The 21,781-nt window shown below is 34.6% G+C and overlaps 1 protein-coding gene across 8 annotated transcripts in view; it reads right to left on the bottom strand.

The window, feature by feature from the left end:
* Positions 1-21,781, bottom strand: part of Dmd (dystrophin) — a 2,349,574-nt gene that overhangs the window by 638,863 nt on the left and 1,688,930 nt on the right. For all 8 annotated transcript variants that reach the window (XM_087599109.1, NM_001370876.1, XM_087599108.1 and 5 more), the window contains 1 exon segment: positions 7,465-7,676. In XM_087599109.1, coding sequence (XP_087455235.1) covers positions 7,465-7,676 — 212 coding nt within the window.

Below are 21,781 nucleotides of genomic sequence, written 5' to 3'. Positions count from 1 at the left end.
CATCAGAAATCACCAGAACCACCCTACCCAGATTTCTAGGTAATTTTTTTTATTGCTATGAACGACTATAGGAAGTTACATTCACACATATGTCTTGTCATGAGATCATATATTTGCACTTTAAAAATCAGGAAAAAGACCCTTCAGTCTTCATGAAGTGTGAATATACTTTAAAAAGCAGATTCACCAGTAAATAACCCATGTATTATACACGCATTGAAACTGTATACTTTATTTTGTAAATTGAGTCACATATATATGCAACCATTCCTAAAGTCCAATTCTGAGGCAAGGTTTTCTTTACCTCATATTAATAACAACCTTCAACTATCAATTTTCTTCATCCCCAGTTATTATTTGTTTTACATATAACCAGAGAGAGACAATGTTATTTTTGACTGGGTTGTATGAATTGGCATGACTTTGAGGTTTATCTATCCTATACTATTAGAATCATAATGAATTTGTCATATAATAATATTTCAATTTCTATGGTCCTGCCAAGACTGAACCCCCAGCGAACGGGATTGTTGGGGGGAGGGCAGTAATGGGGGAGGATGGGGAGGGGAACACCTATATAGAAGGGGAGGGGGAGGTTAGGGGGATGTTTGCCTGGAAACCAGGAAAGGTAATAACAATTGAAATGTAAATAGGAAATACCCGATTTAGTAAAGATGGAGGAAAAAAAGATAAAAAAAAAAAGAACTCTGTCGGTTGCATCTAAACACAGTTCTAAATCTTTCCATATTGAACCAATTTTCTTTCTTTTGTTATCCAGTATAGCATCTATTATTTATGATAACATTAGAATTTTCTTCTTTTTGCAATTTCCAATGATAGGAAATGTGGCTATTGATTTGAGATAGTCCTTTTATTTTTTTTTCACAGCACATGACACACACTTTATTCTTTAGAGGCTTTTAGGATTTTATGTTTTTATTCTGATTTTTCTCAAGGTAGTTTTAATTTTAATGAGATTTCTTCTCTAGCACAGTGCATCCATTAGCATGCAGTATATAATTTCTTTCATTTTCAAACTCTTCAATGTGTTCCAGCTATTTATCTTCAATTTTATTCCATAATCTGAAAATTTACACTATAGAATTTTCATCTCTTTGTGGACAATCTTGAAGAGGATTTATTATAAAACAGAATAATATGAATCCTGTTATTATTGTGTAGAGAATGTAGAGATGGCTACTACAGTTTATAAGAGTATAGTATTCTTCAAGTATCTCCCCTTGCTTACCTGTCCAGATACTCAATCTGTTATTAAAAATCAGAAACAGCCAGCTACATTTTCTTGAATTGCATGTCACTTTATTTTTTCAGTTTTTGCTTTATGTATTTATATATTATTTTTCTTTTTCTCAGACTGGATTATATCTTTTGAGCATTCATCATGACTGTTTTATGCTAGCTGTTGTGCTTTCAAAGACAGAATTTCCATGTGGTACTTGTTTATAGTTTTTCTCTTTTAATTTACCTATATTTGTGGATGTATGCCCAAGACCTTCTCCACTCTCCACAAATATACCAGAGCTTTCGAACCCCCCATAATGACATGTCAATACCCAGATGCCCATTTAAATTTTTTTAAATCCTCAATGAGTATCACTGCCAATATATAATGTTATGTTAAATAACTTCTATGGAGTGATGTATATTATGAACATAAATGGATGTTTTTTCATAGGGAGTTAGCTTTAAGTCAGGTCAAGTAAAGACTGGATTATCCATCTTTTTTTGTTTTTATTTTTCCAGTGGTTCCAAGGTTGCTGATCCTTCAGACTACTGTGGAGCTAGAAGAAAAGGACAGGAAAACCTCACTGTTCTTGCAGAAGTATAACATGTCAGAGATTATAACTTTTGGTTAACTTTCTGAGTTCAGAGGAGAATTTCTACAATTATCTTCTAAAATTTGTTTTATTTTTTTTTTGGTTTGCTTTTTGTGAAGGAATGGATTTCTACAGTCATCACAGTATATTTTCAAGTACTGAAGAAGTTAAACTGTGAATGAAACCTAGCAAAAATAATGGTGTGATCAGAGTATAAAGGAAAGCAAGACATGGAAACTCTGTCTTCAATATACGTACAAGTAACAAGGGAAATTACTCTGATATTAGTTGTGTTATATCAGAGATATAAGGTATGTTCTCTATGTTTTAAGTTTATTGGCCTCCTAGTACTACAAGAAGAAAAGTACTATTAGCTTATTGATTCTTAATCATTTGGCAGTGTTACAGGGAAAATAAAGGGGACATTTAAAAATGCATGAACAGATGGTAGGTTCTGAACAGATAATATTAGACAATGTTTTTCATTATTAGATTAGAAATCACTACTACTTTCAGTTACTTTTGTAACTCTAGAATACATACTTGCATATATACCTATATCCATACATATCAAAATGTGTATACTTAACATATATAAACCTTTGTTTCTATCATTGTAAATACCTATAATACAGGGAGAATACTGTCTCATATATAACTTTCATCCCCCCCCACACACATAAAATAATAATGTAGCCTTTAAGTTTATCAAAGAATTGCCCCTGACATTTTTATTTCCTACTAAAATAATTTGTGATTTTCAAGTGGCTAGTGTAGGTACATTATAGAACAGGTTTTAATAAGAAAATTAATTACAATTATAATGTATCTATGCTCTGGTAAAAGATGTATCTAAAACATAGGCTTTTTCAGCCTCAGGAATGTTTATTTAATAATTGAAAGTTATTAATTTCTCCCTTCAAATAGTTTCAAGTATTAAATAGCCAAATCAGCTAGGCTCAAACAAGATTTCACTTCTCTATTGAATTCATGTACTCTTAGCTCACCCAAGTACAAAACAGCTAATACTGTCACGTTTGAAAAGCTTTTATGCTGAATTTGACACAAAAGCAATCACAGAAGAGAGAAAAAAGGAATTTCATTTTCAAAAGCTGAAAGGAGAAAAATAAATGAAAAGTGTGAGCCTGGCCAAATCTTTATTGCCACTGGAAAAGAGAATTCAAAATGATCAAGAAATAATTTTTTCCAAAGATCCCATTGCCAAGTTTGGTCCAATCTTAGCCTGGCGAATAGGCTGTGAACTCAACCAAGATTGTGCCAAATGAAACAAATCCTAGACTGATGAGTGCTGGCAGTTTCAGGTGCCATTGGAATACTACTTTTGCCTTTTCTGAAAGTTCTAAATGGCACATGAGAATCTCTCACAGGATTCTTATGACTTGTTGGCAGGGATTTTGTTTACTGTTGAATCATGTGTGTGTGTGTGTGTGTGTGTGTGTGTGTGTGTGTGTGTGTGTGTGTGTGTGTTGGGTTGTTTTAGGGGGGTTGTTTTGTAACATCTGTCTCTTGAAAGAGAGCATATTTATACCAACCCTAAGAAGATCAAATAAGATGTGGTTAATTAAATAATCTGAATACCAAATGTTCAGCAAAGAGAGAATGTAAAATAGATTATGTATAGGTTTATCGTAACCCATTAATTAGTAATTCATAGAATAGACTATCTGGAGTCTGTTTTTCTGCCTAACTAGTGTTCTCCTACTGCTATCTCCTTCTATCTTGACTTTGATTTTAAGGTAGGCTTTCCCAGCTGTCATCTCACATGTGATTTCTACAATGTGAATATGATATTACTTGTACAATTGCTTCCCATTTTTTTTTGGTTCTTTTTTTCGGAGCTGGGGACCGAACCCAGGGCCTTGCGCTTCCTAGGTAAGCGCTCTACCACTGAGCTAAATCCCCAGCCCCTGCTTCCCATTTTTTTAACTAAGACATGGATAGTTTACAAATATGAAGCCAGAGAGGTAAGAATTAAAGCTGGAACTTAGTGAAATGCTATGACGAATCAAAAATGATAACGACTAAAAAGTATAAAATGGTGAAAAATCATGTGATAACACAAACGTGAAAATTCAGAATTTTAAAAAAAATTATACACATTATTTGAATAATATTGTGCATGTGGTTAGTATAAATTAGTGATTAGAATCAATAACGCATCTAGATTGCTAGAAATCATGATCAGTAAAATTCAGTCATGATGATTTTTTTTTAAGTACTAAAGAGATCGCTGGGCATGGTGGCACATGCCTTTAATCCTAGCACTCATGAGGTGGAGGCAGGTGGATCTCTGTGTGTGTTTTCAGCTATCCTGGCCTACAAAGTGAGTTGTAGGACAGCCAAGGCTGTTAATCCAGATTAACCCTTTTAAAACAAAAAAAGGTAAAAAAAAAAGTCATAGAATTGTGTTAGCGTTGGAAGCCGTTCACTGCTATTTATTAAGAGTAGACTGTGTCCTCAGGAATGGGGCAGTAATGGAGCCTGACTGTTAGAACCACAGCTCTCCAGATCTGATAAGGGTCTTGCAAGACTAGTAGCTTCTCTTGGAAATCAGAAGGAAACAAATCTAGCAATACTTTATGAGGAGAGAGATGTAGGTCAGATTATCCAGTGTCTGCTTGTATCTATTTCCAAACCTTTTTCTTCAAAGAAAATTGTAAATGGTAAGCCTGCCAGCGTCACTCAGCAGTGGGAACACATTTAGCTGTGAAAAAAATCTCTCTTTTATTTTTTCCCTAACTTTGCAAAGATTTAAAAATAGTAGTTTCATCTAAATGAATATAATTTGAAATTATCTTCAGTTTTTCAGAGTAGAAAATACTGTGAAAATGTTCCCATACTACACTATTCAGTTACTTTCTTTTTCAGCCAGTTGGCTCATCAATAATATCTTATTTGTCAATTAATAATTACTGTTGTCTTGTTCTGAGCCTCATGATGTTTTATCAATTTCTTTTATTTACACAGAAAGTGGGTGGAAAAGAAAATCTGCGAAGTCATCTACAAGAATAATTGCTGTAAATTCCTGTTTCACATCCCTATTCCTATCAAAAGTAGTCACTGAACCTCATCAGCCTTCAGTCTTCTGCGTACCACTAAAAAGGAGCCCTTTTCATAAGAAATGACTGTGAGAACCAATTAAAAAAGTAAATGTAAAGTGACTACCACTGTTTTTAGCATTTAACACCCAACTTTAGTATTAACAATAGGATTGTTTCAGTATTCCTTTATACCATCCAGGGAAGGAGGTAGATGGAAACATTAATGTTTTGGCAATCTTTTTCATCTGTCTTATGATCATATGTTTACTTTGACGGACATGTCTATCATTAAATTTCTAAAAGGAGACAAGAATACCTACAATTTCTAGAGAAAATGACCAAGTCATTTTTATGAAGGAGACAGAAGAGTACTCAAAGCCATTTTTAAAAATCTTAAAAAAGATAATAATTATAATAAAATCCTGTGTTGTGTTAGGTCTTTTAAAAAATCCATTTAGATACATAGACTGTTTTGTTTTCTTCTATAATTTCTTTTCTTTTAGTATTTTTTAAACAGCTACTTATTATATCCTAATAATTCCTGACACCCCCTTAGGATTCTTTCAGGGTAAGATTATTTTTCAATTTTCAACATTTAGAGTCAAATATAGCACTACTTACATCTCATTTTCCTTTTTCCCCCCTCATATATTTCAAACATTTTCTTGATAATTTTGTATCCATTAACCTTTTTTGTTTATGATCTGTGAAATTCATAATATAGTAGTTTATAGATAAGAACAGACCAATCAAGAATAACCACATGGATTTAATTTCATTTAGTCAGACCAAGAATTAAGGAAACAATTATTAGAAATTACTTATGCATTTGTGCCAGGAAATTAATACTAATAGAGGTAATAATGAGTCTTAAAATCCCACACAGCCTTCTAGAATTTTTATATACCAGAGATCTTAACTTCATAGAAGCTTAGATTCTCTAACAAAGTGGCTTTGATGAAGATTGGCTAAAAGTTTATTAATACCATTCAGTGTATCTGAAATTAATGGGGGGAAAGATCTGATCAGTGAGACATGGTAGAAATCCTAGGCCTTCCATAAAATTCATGAACTAAATGAGCATAATCTCAGTGGCTTAGGGGAACCCATATGTTTAAAACAATAGTTTTGAAAAAAACTAGAAAAGCTTGTCCCCAAGTGACCAGTTGGACAGAGATTGTAGAAAAGGATTTATCAGTTTCTAATAGACTATAATTAACAAATCAATTATTATTAAGTTTTATTGTATTATGTTCTTGATATCACAGGTTTTATATCTCAATACAACTTAACACAATATAAATAGACTGCTTTGGATATGAGATATTTGAGAATTGAAATAGACATTATCAAGAAAATTATGTTTTTTTCCTTAGATAACATAACTTGTATCAGATTCAGATCCTTGCCTGCCAGAAAGACTTTCTAACAGAATGGAGAAAAACAGTGGATAGTTTCTGATCAAATATCCAAACCATCCAACCATGTTATTTCACTGGTTAAAAAAATCTTTCAACAGTATCCATTGTTTAGCATTTAATGTCTCAGATGACCAATACATGTAAGATTTGAAATGATCAAATGTATATAAAGCATCATGCATGGTACTTGATAAAGTGAATGCACTTTATTTCCTTACCCCTCCCTTTTAGCCTTGAAAGTGCTAAACTATTAAGTGGAAAGATATTTCTAACATTTTAAAAGACAGATGGCGAAAAAGAAAAGCAAGAATAAGAGACATAAAAAAACTGTTGTGTTAACATCAGAGAAAGGGAGAAGAAAGTGAGAGTACGAGTTCCACTTGCACCTTTTTCTGATACCTACTCATTCCCTTCTCCAGTTAGAGCCAGTTAGATATAAGAGCAAGTATATCTATCTATTACTTTCCTAGGAAGAAATTAATGATGAATATTAAGTTAACGTCATACTAGTATGGAAGTGTGGTATGCATATTAGGTTGAAGTGTTCTTAAAAAAATAGTGTGGTATAAAACCTAGGTGATAAACCAGGATTTATCTCACTTAAGAGAATAAATAGAGGAAGTCTTGAGTTCAACCCCAGCAGAAAGCACATGCTTGTAATTCCCAGGGATGCAGGCAGGAAGATGAAGTATGAAGGCAAGAATAGGCTACTTAAGAACCTGTATTAACAAAGAAAAACAAAAGCAAACTGTTCGTATTACAAGACAAAAGTTAACTTTAAGGTTACAATGGGCTATCAGTTTTCCTCTAACCTGTACAGTGTCCCAAAATTTTGAGCAGGTAGGTGTAGTGGCACTTACCTGTAATCTTGAGGATTTTTTTTCCTCTGTCTTTATTAACTTGGATATTTCTTATTTACATTTCAATTGTTATTCCCTTTCCCAGTTTCCCAGCCAACATCCCCCTAACCCCCCAAAGATTTTGGGTTTGAGATTTTATCTCAAAAACAAACACATATAACCAAAAATTCCACTGCTCATTTTTAAGATGTAATTTTCACTAAAACCTATTAAATTTTAATCTATGGCATGGCTTCATTTGCTACAAGTAGTTTATTTTTAAAAAGATACATTTGGCACTAACCTTGGTTTCTGTGATTTTCTTTTGGATTGCATCCATCGTGTGAGGACCTTCTTTCCATGAGTCAAGCTTGCCTCTGGCCTGTCCTATAACCTGTTCAGCTTCTTCCTTAGCTTCTAGCCATTGTGTTGAATCCTTTAACATTTCATTCAACTGTTGTCTCCTGTTCTGCAGCTGTTCTTGTACCTCATCCCACTGAATCTGAATTCTTTCAACTGGAATGAAAGGAAAAATAAAGAACAGTAAATACTACTCAAGAGAAGACAGTGGAATTTAGTATCTAAACGTCATCGAACATTTCTATCCTCATTAAAAATTTCCGAGGTACTATGGGTGGGGTAGGTAGAATAATTAGTAAAATGATTTCCTCACTCAGGTGACAAAGTTGACTTCCTCTTAAATTGCATGCAAGGGAATAAATTAGAATATTGGTGCTATGTTTAGAAATATAAATCCAACCTCAGACACTGATACCAAATAACAATTACTTCTTGGATCGGTACTGAAGGGCTTGGTTCTATTATGTAAGCATTTACTTGTGAGTGTAAGGGTGTGTGTTTGGATGTTTCAAACTCAGAGTCAAGATGAGAAGCAGAGACAGGCTTAATGAGCTCATTGGGTAGCTAGTCTATCTTACTTAGTGAAGTTTCAAATTAAAGAGATACCTTGTCTCAAATAAATGGTGGAAAACACCTGAGGACTGACTCCAGAGGTTGTGCTCTGGCTTTCATGTTCAAACGAGAATAAGACAAGACATTGATCTTTATACATATTTAACAAGGATATTTACAAATATACTTGATACACATGCCACTGTGAAGGAAATTTTACACAATAAACTTCCAAAGCCCATAGAACCAAATATTACCAACATTGTAGTAGTATCCAGATGCTATGATTCCATGATTCTTATAGGTATCAATACATTTTGGGGTATGGTATTTTGCCTTTTCCTATTCCAATTCTCTTTATGATAAATTTGCCAATAAAACGGATATTTTAAAGGAGGTATCTAGAGAATTATTCCAGAGTTTTTTGTGAGCAGCTTTTTACATTTATGGTTGAAGATACATTTTCCTTCTAGGTTTATCTTTGATAACTAACTGTTTTCAAATATCATTATTATAGATAAAAGGTTTCCTGATCATCCTTTGTGCACTCGTGGATACTTATCACACACTACCATGATTTATATTTATTTTATATTTATGTTTACTTTTCTATTTCTCACTCTATACAGTAGATACCTTACCTGCAAGCATAAGGATGTGTAGTGGATGCTGCCAGTGACCAATCTATATACATTTGATACTTTCCTTGTGTACTCATTAGCAGGCACTTGCATGAATACAAGCATTATGATTTTTTTTTATCTTGAGCAGACTTGTAGGGAGAATTAAAGCCTCAGTAGTAGTATTAAGGCAATGCCAGATAAGAGTTGGAAGAACATTACTCCTTGATTCCTGCCCTTGTTGCTTTTGGTAAAAACTATAAGTGTTTTCCACTATCCTCTAGGAGTTCCCTTATCAATGTTGAACAACTGTTAAAAACAATAGCCTTCACAATAATTGGCTTTCTTAGTTTCTTTCCTTTCCCTATCTCCGTTCCACCCCCCTAAAGGTATTTCCTTTGGTTTTCTTACAAATAAACCATATTTGCCTCTATCATTCTGAGGTTTGTTCTCTTTTGGGGGGCATAATTCAAATTAGTATTATTATATTCACTAAAATAAATACTATCAACCTGGTTGCAGTATGACTTAGTTGGTAAAGGCATATGCTAAAATTACATAGCAGTAGGATTAGGAACTGGAGGGTTCCAGACTCCAGGGAAATGAGAGGCTTCCTGGACCCAACAGGAAGGACTAGCCAGAGTGCACAGAGAAGGGGAGATAGAACCTGTAGAGACAACCTCCAGGAAATAAGCACGGTCCCTGGTTGAGGGATGGGGCTACCCACCCATTTCAAAAGTTTTAACCCAGAAATGTTCCTTTCCAAAGGAAGAACAGGGACAAAAATGGAGCAGAGACTGAAGGAAGAGCCACTCAGGAACTGCCCCACCTGGGGATCCGTCCTGTCTACAGACACCAATCCCAGCACTGTTGCTGTTGGAAGGGGCACTTGCTGATAGAAACGTGATATGGCTGTTCCTGGTGAGGTTTGGCCAGGAACCTGCCAATGCAGACTTGGATGCTCACAGCCACCCATCAGGCTGAGCTCTGCGAAGCCGTTTGGGGAGCTGTCTGAAGGACTGGAGGAGCAGAGGGGGATTGCAACCCCATAGGAAGAACAATGTAGGCTGACTGAACCACCACCTAAAGAGTGTACAGGGAGGGATCCATGGCTCCAGATATATATTTGGCCTTGTCTGATCAGTGAGAGAGGAGGTCCTTGGTCTTGTGGAGGTTTGATGCCACAGCATAGGGGCGTACTAGAGCAGTGGGGAGGGAAACGGTGGGCAAGTGGGTGAGTGGGTGAGTGGGTGAGTGGAAGCACCCTCATAGAGGCAAATGGGAGAGAGGAGAGGGCAGATATGGGATGGAGGTTTGCGGAGGGGAAACCGAGAAGTGGGGTGTCATTTGACATGTAAACAAATGGAATGATTAATTAAAAAACTCTACATTTGTGTAGTTTTTACACAGATAACTTCGGTTTGTGATTATTTAGTAGTTTAGATGTTTATGCTGAGTATAATTTTCATTATATATTGGAATTGAGAAAATAAATATAATAAAGTGTTAGCTTATGAAATATTATATATATATATATATATATTAGAGGTTCTTCTTCAAAAGTGGTACGACCTTGTATTATAGAGATCAGTTTGCTAAAGTTACAACGTGGTTTAGGGCTTGTATTGCTGCGGGTGTTGCTCAGTGGTAAAAAGCATAATATAGTAAGCTTGCTCACCATACAGGAGTTCTTAGTCTGATTCTCTGTATCACAAAAGGGGAATAAGTATGGTACATTTATTCACTGGACAGTGAACTTGCCATAAATGATTAGACCATAAAATTGTTCACCTATTGAGTAAAAAAAAGTTGGGCAATGCAGTTGAGTAACTGGTAGTAATCACCAGGGAAGGCCTGAACAAACACATGTAAAAAAATTTAGGAGCATTACAGGTACTTCATTTTGTCAAGAGATGAAAGGGACATAAAGTCTAAAGATCATCAAAGCTAAGCTATTATTCTGGAAATGGTTCAGTGTGGGAGTTGGACAGCATACAGACCTAGTAATTGTCCATAATGGGCAGCAGTTCAAATTACAGATTTTTATCACACTTGCAACACTTTCCCTCAGGAGATTGATTGACCAAAGATGTATTATGGCAATACATTTGGTCACTAGAGCTCATACTGTTAGATTTACATTTATACCAGATTCCACTGAAATACAAAAGTGAAATAATAATAAAATATATGCTCATAAACCCAGACAATCTGTGCATGTTTCTAATTGAAAAGCAACTCAGAAATACACATTTTTTTCTCATAGAGGTCCATTGCAGAAAGCCTCTCAACTGATTTACAGAGTAAATAGATGCTGGATAATGAAGGGAAGTAAATAACCAAAGCTACGACTCAGGATGACAGAATGGGACACAGCATGAGTCTTGATTTACAGGTCTCCAGAAGTGTCAAATTGGAAACCCAGTAATCATGCTAAGAATCACAATATTGCAGAAACAGTTCAGTTGATTAAGTACTAACCAATTCTTTACTTTCCGTTCTTAAATGAGCTAGGTTTGATTATTGATATATGCTCTTGACTGAAATAAATTCCTACAGTTTTCCCAGGAATGACTGGTATGTAAAAAAAGAAATGATTGCTATTTTGAACATCCACTGCTACTGAAGAAAGAATAGCAATTTCAGCACTGATGATATAGCCTGAGAAGTAGAAGTTTGTGCCATTGAATTTTAGAAAATAACATTGATTTTCAGTGTATCCTGGATTCTAGGCCTAGTTTTGTAATTAAACAGCAAATTTTAATTGGAAAAGTTAATTTACTAGGCAAGAATCAGCTTCCTCAACTGAAAGAGTAAAAAAAATAAATAAATAGCAGCTGGATAGCCACAAAGTTCTTGTGATGGTGAATCTAAGCAATGGGCACAAACATAAAAGGGCCTTGTTAAGTAAGATGTTATTGTTTTTCTTAAAGAAAAGGACTAAAGAGCAGATTATCAGGACACATCCATGATATGCTAGGGTGCACACTGTGAATTTTAGTGATCTTGTAGCTCATCCAAGTATTCCATGTAGAAAATACCAAGCTGGAACACTTATACTGTGAGCTAATCTTCTAAGGTCACATGAGCAAATGAAAAGAACATATATGATTACCTGTATGGAAAGATAAGGGAAAATGATCCCAAGTATAGTCAAGACAATGAACTCTGAACTATCTTTTTGTGGTTAGAAAAAACATGGCGTATTACAGACTGTCTCCTGAATATGGGGAATTACAGATTGTCTCATGAGGCAATAAATAAAGGAATCACTATTACTATATTTTTGTACTTAGCTACATACAGCTATACCAAGAATAATGTTAATGTATTTCAATGTTTGACATTCAAAGACTTAAAGCAATGAAAAGGAAAAGAAACTATTAACCAAATTATAGATGATGTTGATGTATAGCCTTTTGACTTCCAACAAGGATTTAACATGATTTTGTGGAAGATCTATCAATATGTAAGTACTACAAAAATACGTTCAATACAAGTTCATGAAGAAGAGGAAAAGAAATTTATGGTAATCATATATTCTTAATTCCATTTAGGAAAAAGAGAGGAGAAATGTGATTACTGTACTATAACATATCAGATGCTAGAGAAAAGTCAAGGAGACATGGCAAACCTCTAGTTACTGTTATCAAATGGACTATCTGCTTTTCTCCTTTCTACTCTCCAAAACCTACAATGCAGGGATAAGCAAGCCTTTAAATCCACAATAGGCAGAAACACAATAAATCTTCAATTTCAAATATATCAATATCATCCAAACAGATAACATTTGTTTGGAGTATGGAAGTGATTATTAATTTACTCTTAATCGTATACTAAGTATATTGTAATTTAGAAGTAATGACGAAAGAGATCAGTAATCTATAGAGATGAAATAAACAATGGCCATAATTCACTATCCATATCTGTCCCCAATTTGCTCTCAATTATAGGGGTAAAGATGTGCAATTATCTACTTATGTAATATTTCTCCAGGCTTCTTAAGTATTGAGTGGTGAAACAAAGAGCAAGCAGATTGGCTGTGCTATGGGGTTCTTTGCAGCTGTAATGAGTTGTGACATGTGTGACATGCATGTTTATTGATGCTTCTGCTGAAAAGAGAAGGCTGAAGAATTTAGCCAACACTGTAATTTCATGTGCAATCAACATGCCAAGAGCCATACTGTTCCCCTAGATGGTCATTAGTCATGTTTTCCCTTGGTAATCCTATGGCCACATACTCAGTGATGCTGAAAGTGAGATAAAGTAAGCTCAAGCCAACCTTTAAAAATGCCCTTTTCTGGATTGATGGTGTTTTTCTCTTTGTATCTTGATAGCGGCATACACCACATAGCTGTGTATGTTTTATTCATAAAAGCTCATCAAGTGGAATACTGAGATGTCTTCTAAACCAAGGTTGGTATAGACAAAAGAAATGTCCTGAATAATGAGCTCTAGATAAAGAAATCTACATTGTATTTAGGAGTAAAATAAACAGAATTATTTTGGAATGCATTAGAAAGCAATGAAGATTGTGTGTAGTCACAGAGATGAAGTAATTGAACAGGCTCTGGATTCTAAATGATGAGTATTTGGTTATACTGCAAAGCTTTCAGTTTTCCTTTTTGAAACATTTCAAAGTATTAAATTGTTAAATAAAACATTTTCCCAAGCAAACAAAGCAGCATACTACTTAAGCAGTTTTGGAATTTGCTAACACCTATTTCCAATTTTGAAAAAAGTATGACCTGTAGAAATGGAAGTTTTAAAGATATTAAACAGGATTCATAAGAATACAATGACCAAAGGCTTTGCTCAAAATAACATTAAATGTGCATGGAGTGGAGCAAGAAATGGATTCCAGGCCAGTTTCTTTGTTTTCCAATCATTAGGCTGGCAAATAAATATTGGGTGATAATCTTAACAGTGTGGTAAATAGTCCTATGAAACAGATAATGAATATATCTTCTAAAGAACATTTATTGCTGTATTTGTCTTATTATTCCCATAAAAGTTCTCATGATGGAAGATGATTTTTAAAACTGAAAAACTATTAGTATACATAAAATCCTAATTTGAAGGAGCAAAATTTGTTTTATAAGTACCTGCAAATGCCCATATGTTAAATGCTTGACCCTGCTAAAGGGATCTGGAATTCTTTAACAAACATGACCTAGTACAAAAGCTTTGGGTGATTGAAGAGGAATTCCAAAAGTGAATTGCAAATCCCTTTTCCCCTGTTGTTTCTTTCTAACCATGGAAGATGAGTGGTTTTGTTTCTCAGTGATTCCTGCCATGGGATGTTCCACTAGCCACAAAAAAAGGCATACACAAACATGGACTTCACTTTGGAAGTTGTCTATCTCCAGAATTTATTGCCCTGGAAGAAAGCTAATATAAGAACTGTAAAATATTTGAGTTTATTATCCTAGGTCACATGCAAGTAACAGAAAAGTAACTATCTAGATGTGATAGAAATGCAGGCTATTGTTGGGTAATTCATCTGTCCAGTCACACAGTCACTGCATAATGAGGTGTCAAATATAGCAAATACAATGCTAACAACCTAAAAAGTTATCGAAACTTACAGCAGAGTTACACCATTACATTACAGCAGAGTTAAAGGGTCCCATTACAATTTTAACACCACTGATTTATTAGCATGCCAAAACCATGCAGTGCACATAACAACACCCATTCATCACTATAAATTTGTACAATGTTTATGCATTCATTGGAATACAAATATTTTTTCATTAGCACACATGAAATTTCATTTGTACACCTTGTGCTCAAACTTTGCAATAAATGAACAAAAGGAAATGCGATCAGAAAAATGACATGGGTTCACTGTCATTGTTATGCCAACACTCCACAGATTCTTCTTTCAAGTTAAGCAAATAAAAATTAGTGCAACATAATGCTCTGCATACAAACTATTCATAAAATATAAAATCATGTGTATGCATGTTTTTCTTAGCCAGTTCTTTCTCTTAAGTTGAAGTGCCCTCTGTCCCACACATGGATCTGTTCTTGCATCTATTTTCTAAGACTAGAAAGACTAGTAGACTGTTCTACATCTTGATGCCAATTACTCTATTTCAAAACTTTCTGTATTTTTAATCTCATTCTACAACACATTTATTTCTTCTGATGTGTAAAAGAAAATGAGAATTAAGTAACTCAACATGCTCCTTCCACCCACCTAACAAATCATGTCTTTCTCCTCTACAGAACAGTGGTTCAAACACGGCACTTGATGTGCCAGGACAGGAGTATAACCAGTGGACCCACCTTCTTAGAAAGAAGAGGAGGAGGTGGGTAGAGGGATTCTGTGTGTGTTGGGGGGGGCTACTTGGAGCAGGGGTGGGCAAGGATCAGGATGTAAGATGAATAAACATATAAATTAATGAGGGAAAAAGATTGCTGGCTTGGTTCACGGCAACACTTTCTATGCAAATTCTCCTCAATTTTCTAAGCCAGCATTTCCATTTTATACAAGATTCTTCTGGTGAGTTAATAGTCATGCTAAAGTTTGGGAAGCACTAGTTTCCACCCAGCATCCCCACAATCATATCCCAGGTGATATTCCCACCCAATTCAAATTGGCTTTTGTCACTGAAATTGCTTTTACAGATGATAGCAGCAACCTTCAAGTTGCTATAGCGCTGGAGCCTGTAGAGTGTGTATTTATTTTCATAAAGTGCCCTTCATTATGTGTCATCACTGACAAAGCCCTTTTAACTCTTCTCTTCAGATCAAGAGAACAGAATTGTGCTTTCATTTTGTTCTAACAATTTGGCCACTTCTCAGATTGCTCTGTCCACCCCTTAAATATTGCTATTCATTGGGGGGAGGTCTCTGTCTAATTTCCACTTCATTTGCATATTCTCCCCGGTGAATTCATTTCCATGTACTGCTTCATTTGCTACCTCTCTGGTGAAGTCACTTAAATCTCTGTATTAAGCAATCTCCTGAGGTCTACAGAGCCAGCTGCCCATTAAATCATTTTGAAAGTGTCAACATATCCAAATCTACCGTATTATCACCCTTCCTTTGCCTAACTCCGGACACATCTCTTTATCTAGTCATTTAAAGGGAAACCTAAATGCAGTCCTCAATTCCACTTAACCTCCTGTCTTTAAACGGAGAATTCCAAGTCATACAACCTTTCAACCTTTTTAATTGCTCTTCTAACCTCTCTATCATCTAACTATCTCTTCCTTAGGCTACTTTAATTAAAAGCCCCCCATGGCTTTCTCTAATTGTTAGATCATAAGCTTCTCTACACATTTGAATTACCTGGGGTACTTTAAAAAATACCAGTGTCTGGGACCTAGTCCCAAAGGTTCTGAATTAATTGGTTTGGGGTGGAATCAAGGCAACAGCATTTTTTGAAAGCTTCCTGTAGTGATTCTACTATGTAGCCAAAAATGCAAATTATTAATCTAATAATGGCCTTCTATATTGTTTATCTGTCTTCATTCCTTTGGTCAAATAAGTCTTGTGAAGATAAAAATCTAATTCTGTCTGTCATCATGTGTAAAATTCTATTCAATTTACATTCCCCTGTGCCATCTAGCTATAATAAAAATGACACATTCTTTTACAAGACATTTGAAATATAGACTTTACTTTGCTTTATTGTTTTAGTTTCTTAGCTTCTGATTCTTGAGGTAAAGCCTGTTCTCAAGGAGTAAAGACACAGATGATTCTTCCACATGTGTTCTGTGAGTTATACATCTCCCCTGTGTGTGTTCTCTGTTCACAAGTTTGTCTCTTTGTTCAGATGGCACAGCCTGCTTCAGCATCACTACCATTAATCATTTTTTCCTCATCATTCTCTTGGACTAAACCCAAGGTTGCACTGCTCTGCCTTTTGAGTTTTTTAATCATTTTCTTTTTGTTTCCTTGCCTTGGCTCTGAATAAAGAGATTGCTCTGTTTGGTATTTGTCTGTTTAATGTCTGATGTACCCATTACCTGACAATAGGCCACACTTTTATATACTTAGGAGACAACAGTATGGGACAGAGGAGATAAAAAATGTGTAGAAAATACAAATATCATGTGGTCAATCATCCACAGATCATTATGATTTTATTATGATTTCTCTAATTCCCAAAAATGCTCATGGACATATATACTACTAAAGCAGTTACATATATGTAATAAGTGCTAGGTGAATTAGATATGCATTTAAATAATTTATGAAAATGGGTCTTCTTATTGAGGGGAAATAAATTGGTGGAAGTGTAGCCAAATTCTTACCTTCAGTTTCTCATCTATAGAAAACAAATACTAAATTATATGTAAAAATCAATTAGTTAGTGTTCATTTAGTGCATATATAAAAATAATTATACTATTTAAGACAAAGACACTATCCTCAATTTTAAAATATACTTTGATATAAAACATTAGATAAAAAGTAAAACATGTCAAAGACTGGAACTGACAGTCATAAGCCCTATTTTCATGTCTTTTTTTCTTATTGAAACCTTAGCAATTCATGAACTTTAACAGGAAATGGTTTGAAATGCAAGGGACAAGTGCATAATTCTTTGCCAGATTAATGATGCTAATGCAAGTAAAAAATTGTATGATTCAAACTATGTAAATAAACTCCAAATTTTAGCACAAATTTTAAAGTAGCATGGCAGCTTCTAACTGAAACATTTGAATTTATAGAAAAGAAAACGGAAAATATGTATATAGCTTCTGCATTTTCCATTTACTTTGGGTAAATGATAGCTGTATATTCAAAGAAGAAAGACCAATGTGTGTGTGTGTGTGTGTGTGTGTGTGTGTAAGAGACAGAGAGAGAGAGAGAGAGAGAGAGAGAGAGAGAGAGAGAGAGAGAGAGGAGAGAAGGTACTGTAGTGAAGCATATGGCTAAGAAATTCCCCAAAGTAATGGTCTAATTGCTTTTATTTTAGAAGAAAAATCTTCTAATGCATATCCCCATAGTAAAAAAAAACACACAGAAATGTAACAAGACATAATCTATGTGAAAAATGTTCTGTGAATTCCAAAGTGACAGCAAATATAAAGCACTGTTGCTGCTTTCTCTAAATGAGATATAGAATAACATCGTATTTCTGCAATTGCAGCAAGCAAATAATTCTCTTTATACATAGAAAGCAGATGTACTGGAACCTTTGCACAAAACACAAAACACTGACAGAAGTTGGTATCAAACAAGAGAATTTTTCTGTATGTTTTTAGACATGTAAAGCTATTGGAACATTTGACAATTATTTGTTTTTATATTTGTATGTCATGTGTTCTTTCTTGTTTTTACTTAATTGCCTTTTAATATATACCAACCATTTTGTTGATAACCTTTCCTGTGTCTGAGAATGATTTAGAATGTTTATAAACGTCAAACAACAAGTAATAACTGTTCTATAATAACAGATACTTATTCCTTAGATAAATATTTTCTAAGTAAACAATTTAGTTCCATATTTGCTTGTATTAGACCACTTTCTTTTGCTATGTCTTCAAGATAAAATCAAGTGAAATGCACCATTGATGAGAAAGCAAAGCTAAATTTGGAATTTTACAGTTCCCTGGAGTCTCTGTGGCTATGGTAAATATTTGAGTCTTCATTCTCAATGCAATGAGAATGGCAGCAAGTGACACCATTTACTCTGAATATCACTCATGAAACTGCTAACTGGAGAATAAATTAGGGGAGTGAGACAAGAAAAAAAGTACAATTTCAGAAGATGCTATCAGGTAAGACATACAGGCAAAGCTTAATAATGGGTGATAAACAGGAAGGATTCATGAGCAATGTATCATAGTATGGTAAGCACGGAGCAGTATCTAAACTCTGGGCAATGCCTAGAATTCATTTCTTGGTATATGATAAGTGTGCCATTAATGACTCTGATGAAAAACAATGGCAATAGACAATCCTCACAATCCCTTCAAGGATCTCTGTCCCAACTCTGCCATCCTCCCCCAACTATATCAGTTTATTCTCTGTCGCTGTGATAAACACCATGACCCAAAGTAACTTGGGAAGAAAAGGGTTTATTAGAGCTTATAGTTGTAGTCCATCATGAAAGTTCCAGGGCAGGAACTTAATAGAGACCATGGAGGAATACAGTTTACTGGATTGCTCCCCCATGGTTTCCTCAGATTACTTTTAATTTTACAACCCAATTTCCAAGAATGGCACAGCTCACAGTATGCTGGAGCCTATCACATAAACTCTTAGCAAGTAAAACATTGGATAGACTTGCCTACAGACTAATATGCTGAAGACTATACTTCATATGAGGTTCTTTCTTCCAAGGTGACTGCGGTTTAATAAGCCAGACAATACTATTGTAGGAAAGAGATGTAGCTGACTGACCATTGTTTTTATAGGAGGTATACATAGATAACTGTTGCCCTTTTAGAATAGAAACTGCATGCAATATCAGCAAAACACTTGCTCACAGACTCTGTTAAGAACTCCCATGTCTGACTCTTATAAAAGCTAAATTTTTATTTACTTATAAAGAAGAAAGCTCATTCTGTCTCTATCACAAAGTGAAAAGGTTTCTGTTGGGAACAAAATGAACCCACTAATACTGAATATTAGTTTTTGGTTGTCCCCAAGACAGCAAGTAATGAAAATATTTTGCCATATGACATTGCTTATTGTCTAAAGACAGAAGGATCAAATGTAAAAGTTCAAATGAGAAATTCTCAAAAGCTTTTGTAATTTTTGTGCATTTATGACAAAATGTTCTGGAAATGCAGTGTGGCTTGGACCCTCAAGTAGGATAGCTGTGGATCTTGTATGGTCACCAATGCTTCAATGAGTAGTGAGAGTGTGTACAAAAGATGAGAAGTCTGGGAAACAGCAGACATGCTTAGAGTGTTCGTGTGGAAGTTAAAATGAAAAACCAACTGGCTATGGAAGAAACAGGCTATGGGAGAAAATCCTTGAAAGAATAGGGAACAAGGAACTGGAATGTTTATAAGCTACCAGGGAGTCTGGTTAGCAGAATATTAAGTTGGGATTACAGGAGGGATTTTTTTCCTTAAAAATCCAATTTATTTTACAAAACACAAAGTAAAAGAAAGTTTTGAGAAGTGATTGAACTCATTAAGCAACAAGGTCAGAACATGCATTTGCACAGAGTGACTTCAAATTTAGACCTTTAATATGGTTATAAAAAGAAGTAACTGCATGAAATTTCAATTATTTGTTTCTCTCCAAAATTTTGCCAGTTTTTCTTTCTCACTGTTTCCATCAAAATCACTCGTTTTGTTTCCCTTTACAATGTTTCAACCTAACCACAACATTCTTGTGAATGCACTTGATTCTCCAGTTTTCCTGTGTTTTATGGTCCACTCAAAACAACTTACTAGATGTAACTAGTGCCAGTAGGAAATTCCTGCTTCTAACAAGCGTATCATTATGTCAGTGAATGAGACTGATTCCAGTGAGAAGAATGTTAGTAATTAATGTTCCATCTATCCCAGTTTTAGTGACTATTGTCCTACTCTTGTAACGTGGACATAGGTATTATAGGAAAAGTAGAAATTATCTGATAGCACCTGCCTTTACATCAAATTCACATCCAGAGACGTTTAATTTGAGCATGGTTGAGGGACAAACTTTGTCCTTAAGTATTGCTGCATATATACACATAATGTTAAGTTTTCTCTTGGTAGGCATGAAAAAGATGTGCAGAACTATGTTAGTTCAGTTGTTTTTCACAAAACTGATCTGATATGAACATGCTGCTGCCAGTTGCAAGGGTATTACTGAGCATTTAATTTCATTGCTCTATTTTTTCATCCTTTTTTCCCCTCTCTACTAAATCACCATCTCTTGCCATTTAATAAGCTAGCTGTTACTTGGAACCTAATGAAAGGATTTCTCCCCTCAGTCCAAAACCTCCTAAATAGCCCGTTCATTATTCTGTTCACTTTGAACATTAAAAAAAGCTGAAATAGCTAATTTGAGAGTTCCATGAAAACCTCCATTCAGGAGAGCATCATCCTAATTGCTTTACAGCCTGCTGACTAGTTCTTCTACTCATCTCAGAATGTTTTTCCAAACTTAAAAGTGAAAACTTTGGTGTTGTGAAAATTAACCAACAATGAGAAAAGGACATAGTATTAAAAGAAAACACAACAAAAACATCAGCTTCAAAATGACCTTAGAATCTTTGGATGCCTTTTTCTAATTGACTGATTGGAGAAAATTATCTCTAAGGTCCCATGTGTTTGTAGAATTTTAGTTTACAACTTATTGGCCAAAATGGATCTATGAATGCGGGATGCTAATCCAGAACCTCCTCCATAATTCCCTGTGAAGGGCAAACTAAAAATGTAAGCAGTGATTCAATGAAAGAATTTATGTACAAATAAACAGTGTGGTAGGGAATGAAGATAAGGAATAAATATATTCGTGAGAGTTTTAGTAAACTGTGTTCAAATTTGTACATTCCTAATAAGACAAAATATTGGAAGATTCTTCATTTGTAAATATGTGCAAGTAGTCATTCATTAGTATTTGATACTTATACTGCAAGTATCTGAAAACTGAACAATAATTTAGATATCTACTCAGCACTTTGCTAATTTCTAAACATTGATTTTTTAAGAAGTACTTGCTTTGTTCCTACACCAGACTTACTCAAGTAAATACGAGTCTCTGGCTTTTACTACTTCTATTCTCAGTGTGCAATGATGCTGGAAGGTGGGTAAACAGATACTTTGGAATGACGGATATCTTAACTATGTCTAATGTATACAATGACACACTGTATCCCAAAGAGCTATGATATAAAAATAAAAATAGTGTGTGTATGTATTTGATTTTCTTAAAGAGTCTAAAATGAATTTTTAAAGGGGTAGAACTGAAAAATATGTTTGAGAAACTCTCCAACACTATAATATATTTAAAACACATTCTGAATGTAAAATCAACACATTTGATTACTTAGTGCTGGAAAACACAAAGAAGTACAAAGGAAAAAATAAGTTTACATAAAATTCACAAATAATAACTGCTAAATATTATAATGTACTGTCAGTTTATATAGTATCTTGTTGACTCTGTTTTTACAAAGTTA

The sequence above is a fragment of the Rattus norvegicus genome, chromosome X (assembly GCF_021556685.1).
Source record: "Rattus norvegicus strain SHRSP/BbbUtx chromosome X, alternate assembly SHRSP_T2T, whole genome shotgun sequence".
In the NCBI taxonomy this organism is placed as follows: domain Eukaryota; kingdom Metazoa; phylum Chordata; class Mammalia; order Rodentia; family Muridae; genus Rattus; species Rattus norvegicus.
The sequence above is the reverse complement of the archived record's forward strand: the minus strand, read 5'-3'. Positions and strand labels throughout refer to the sequence as shown.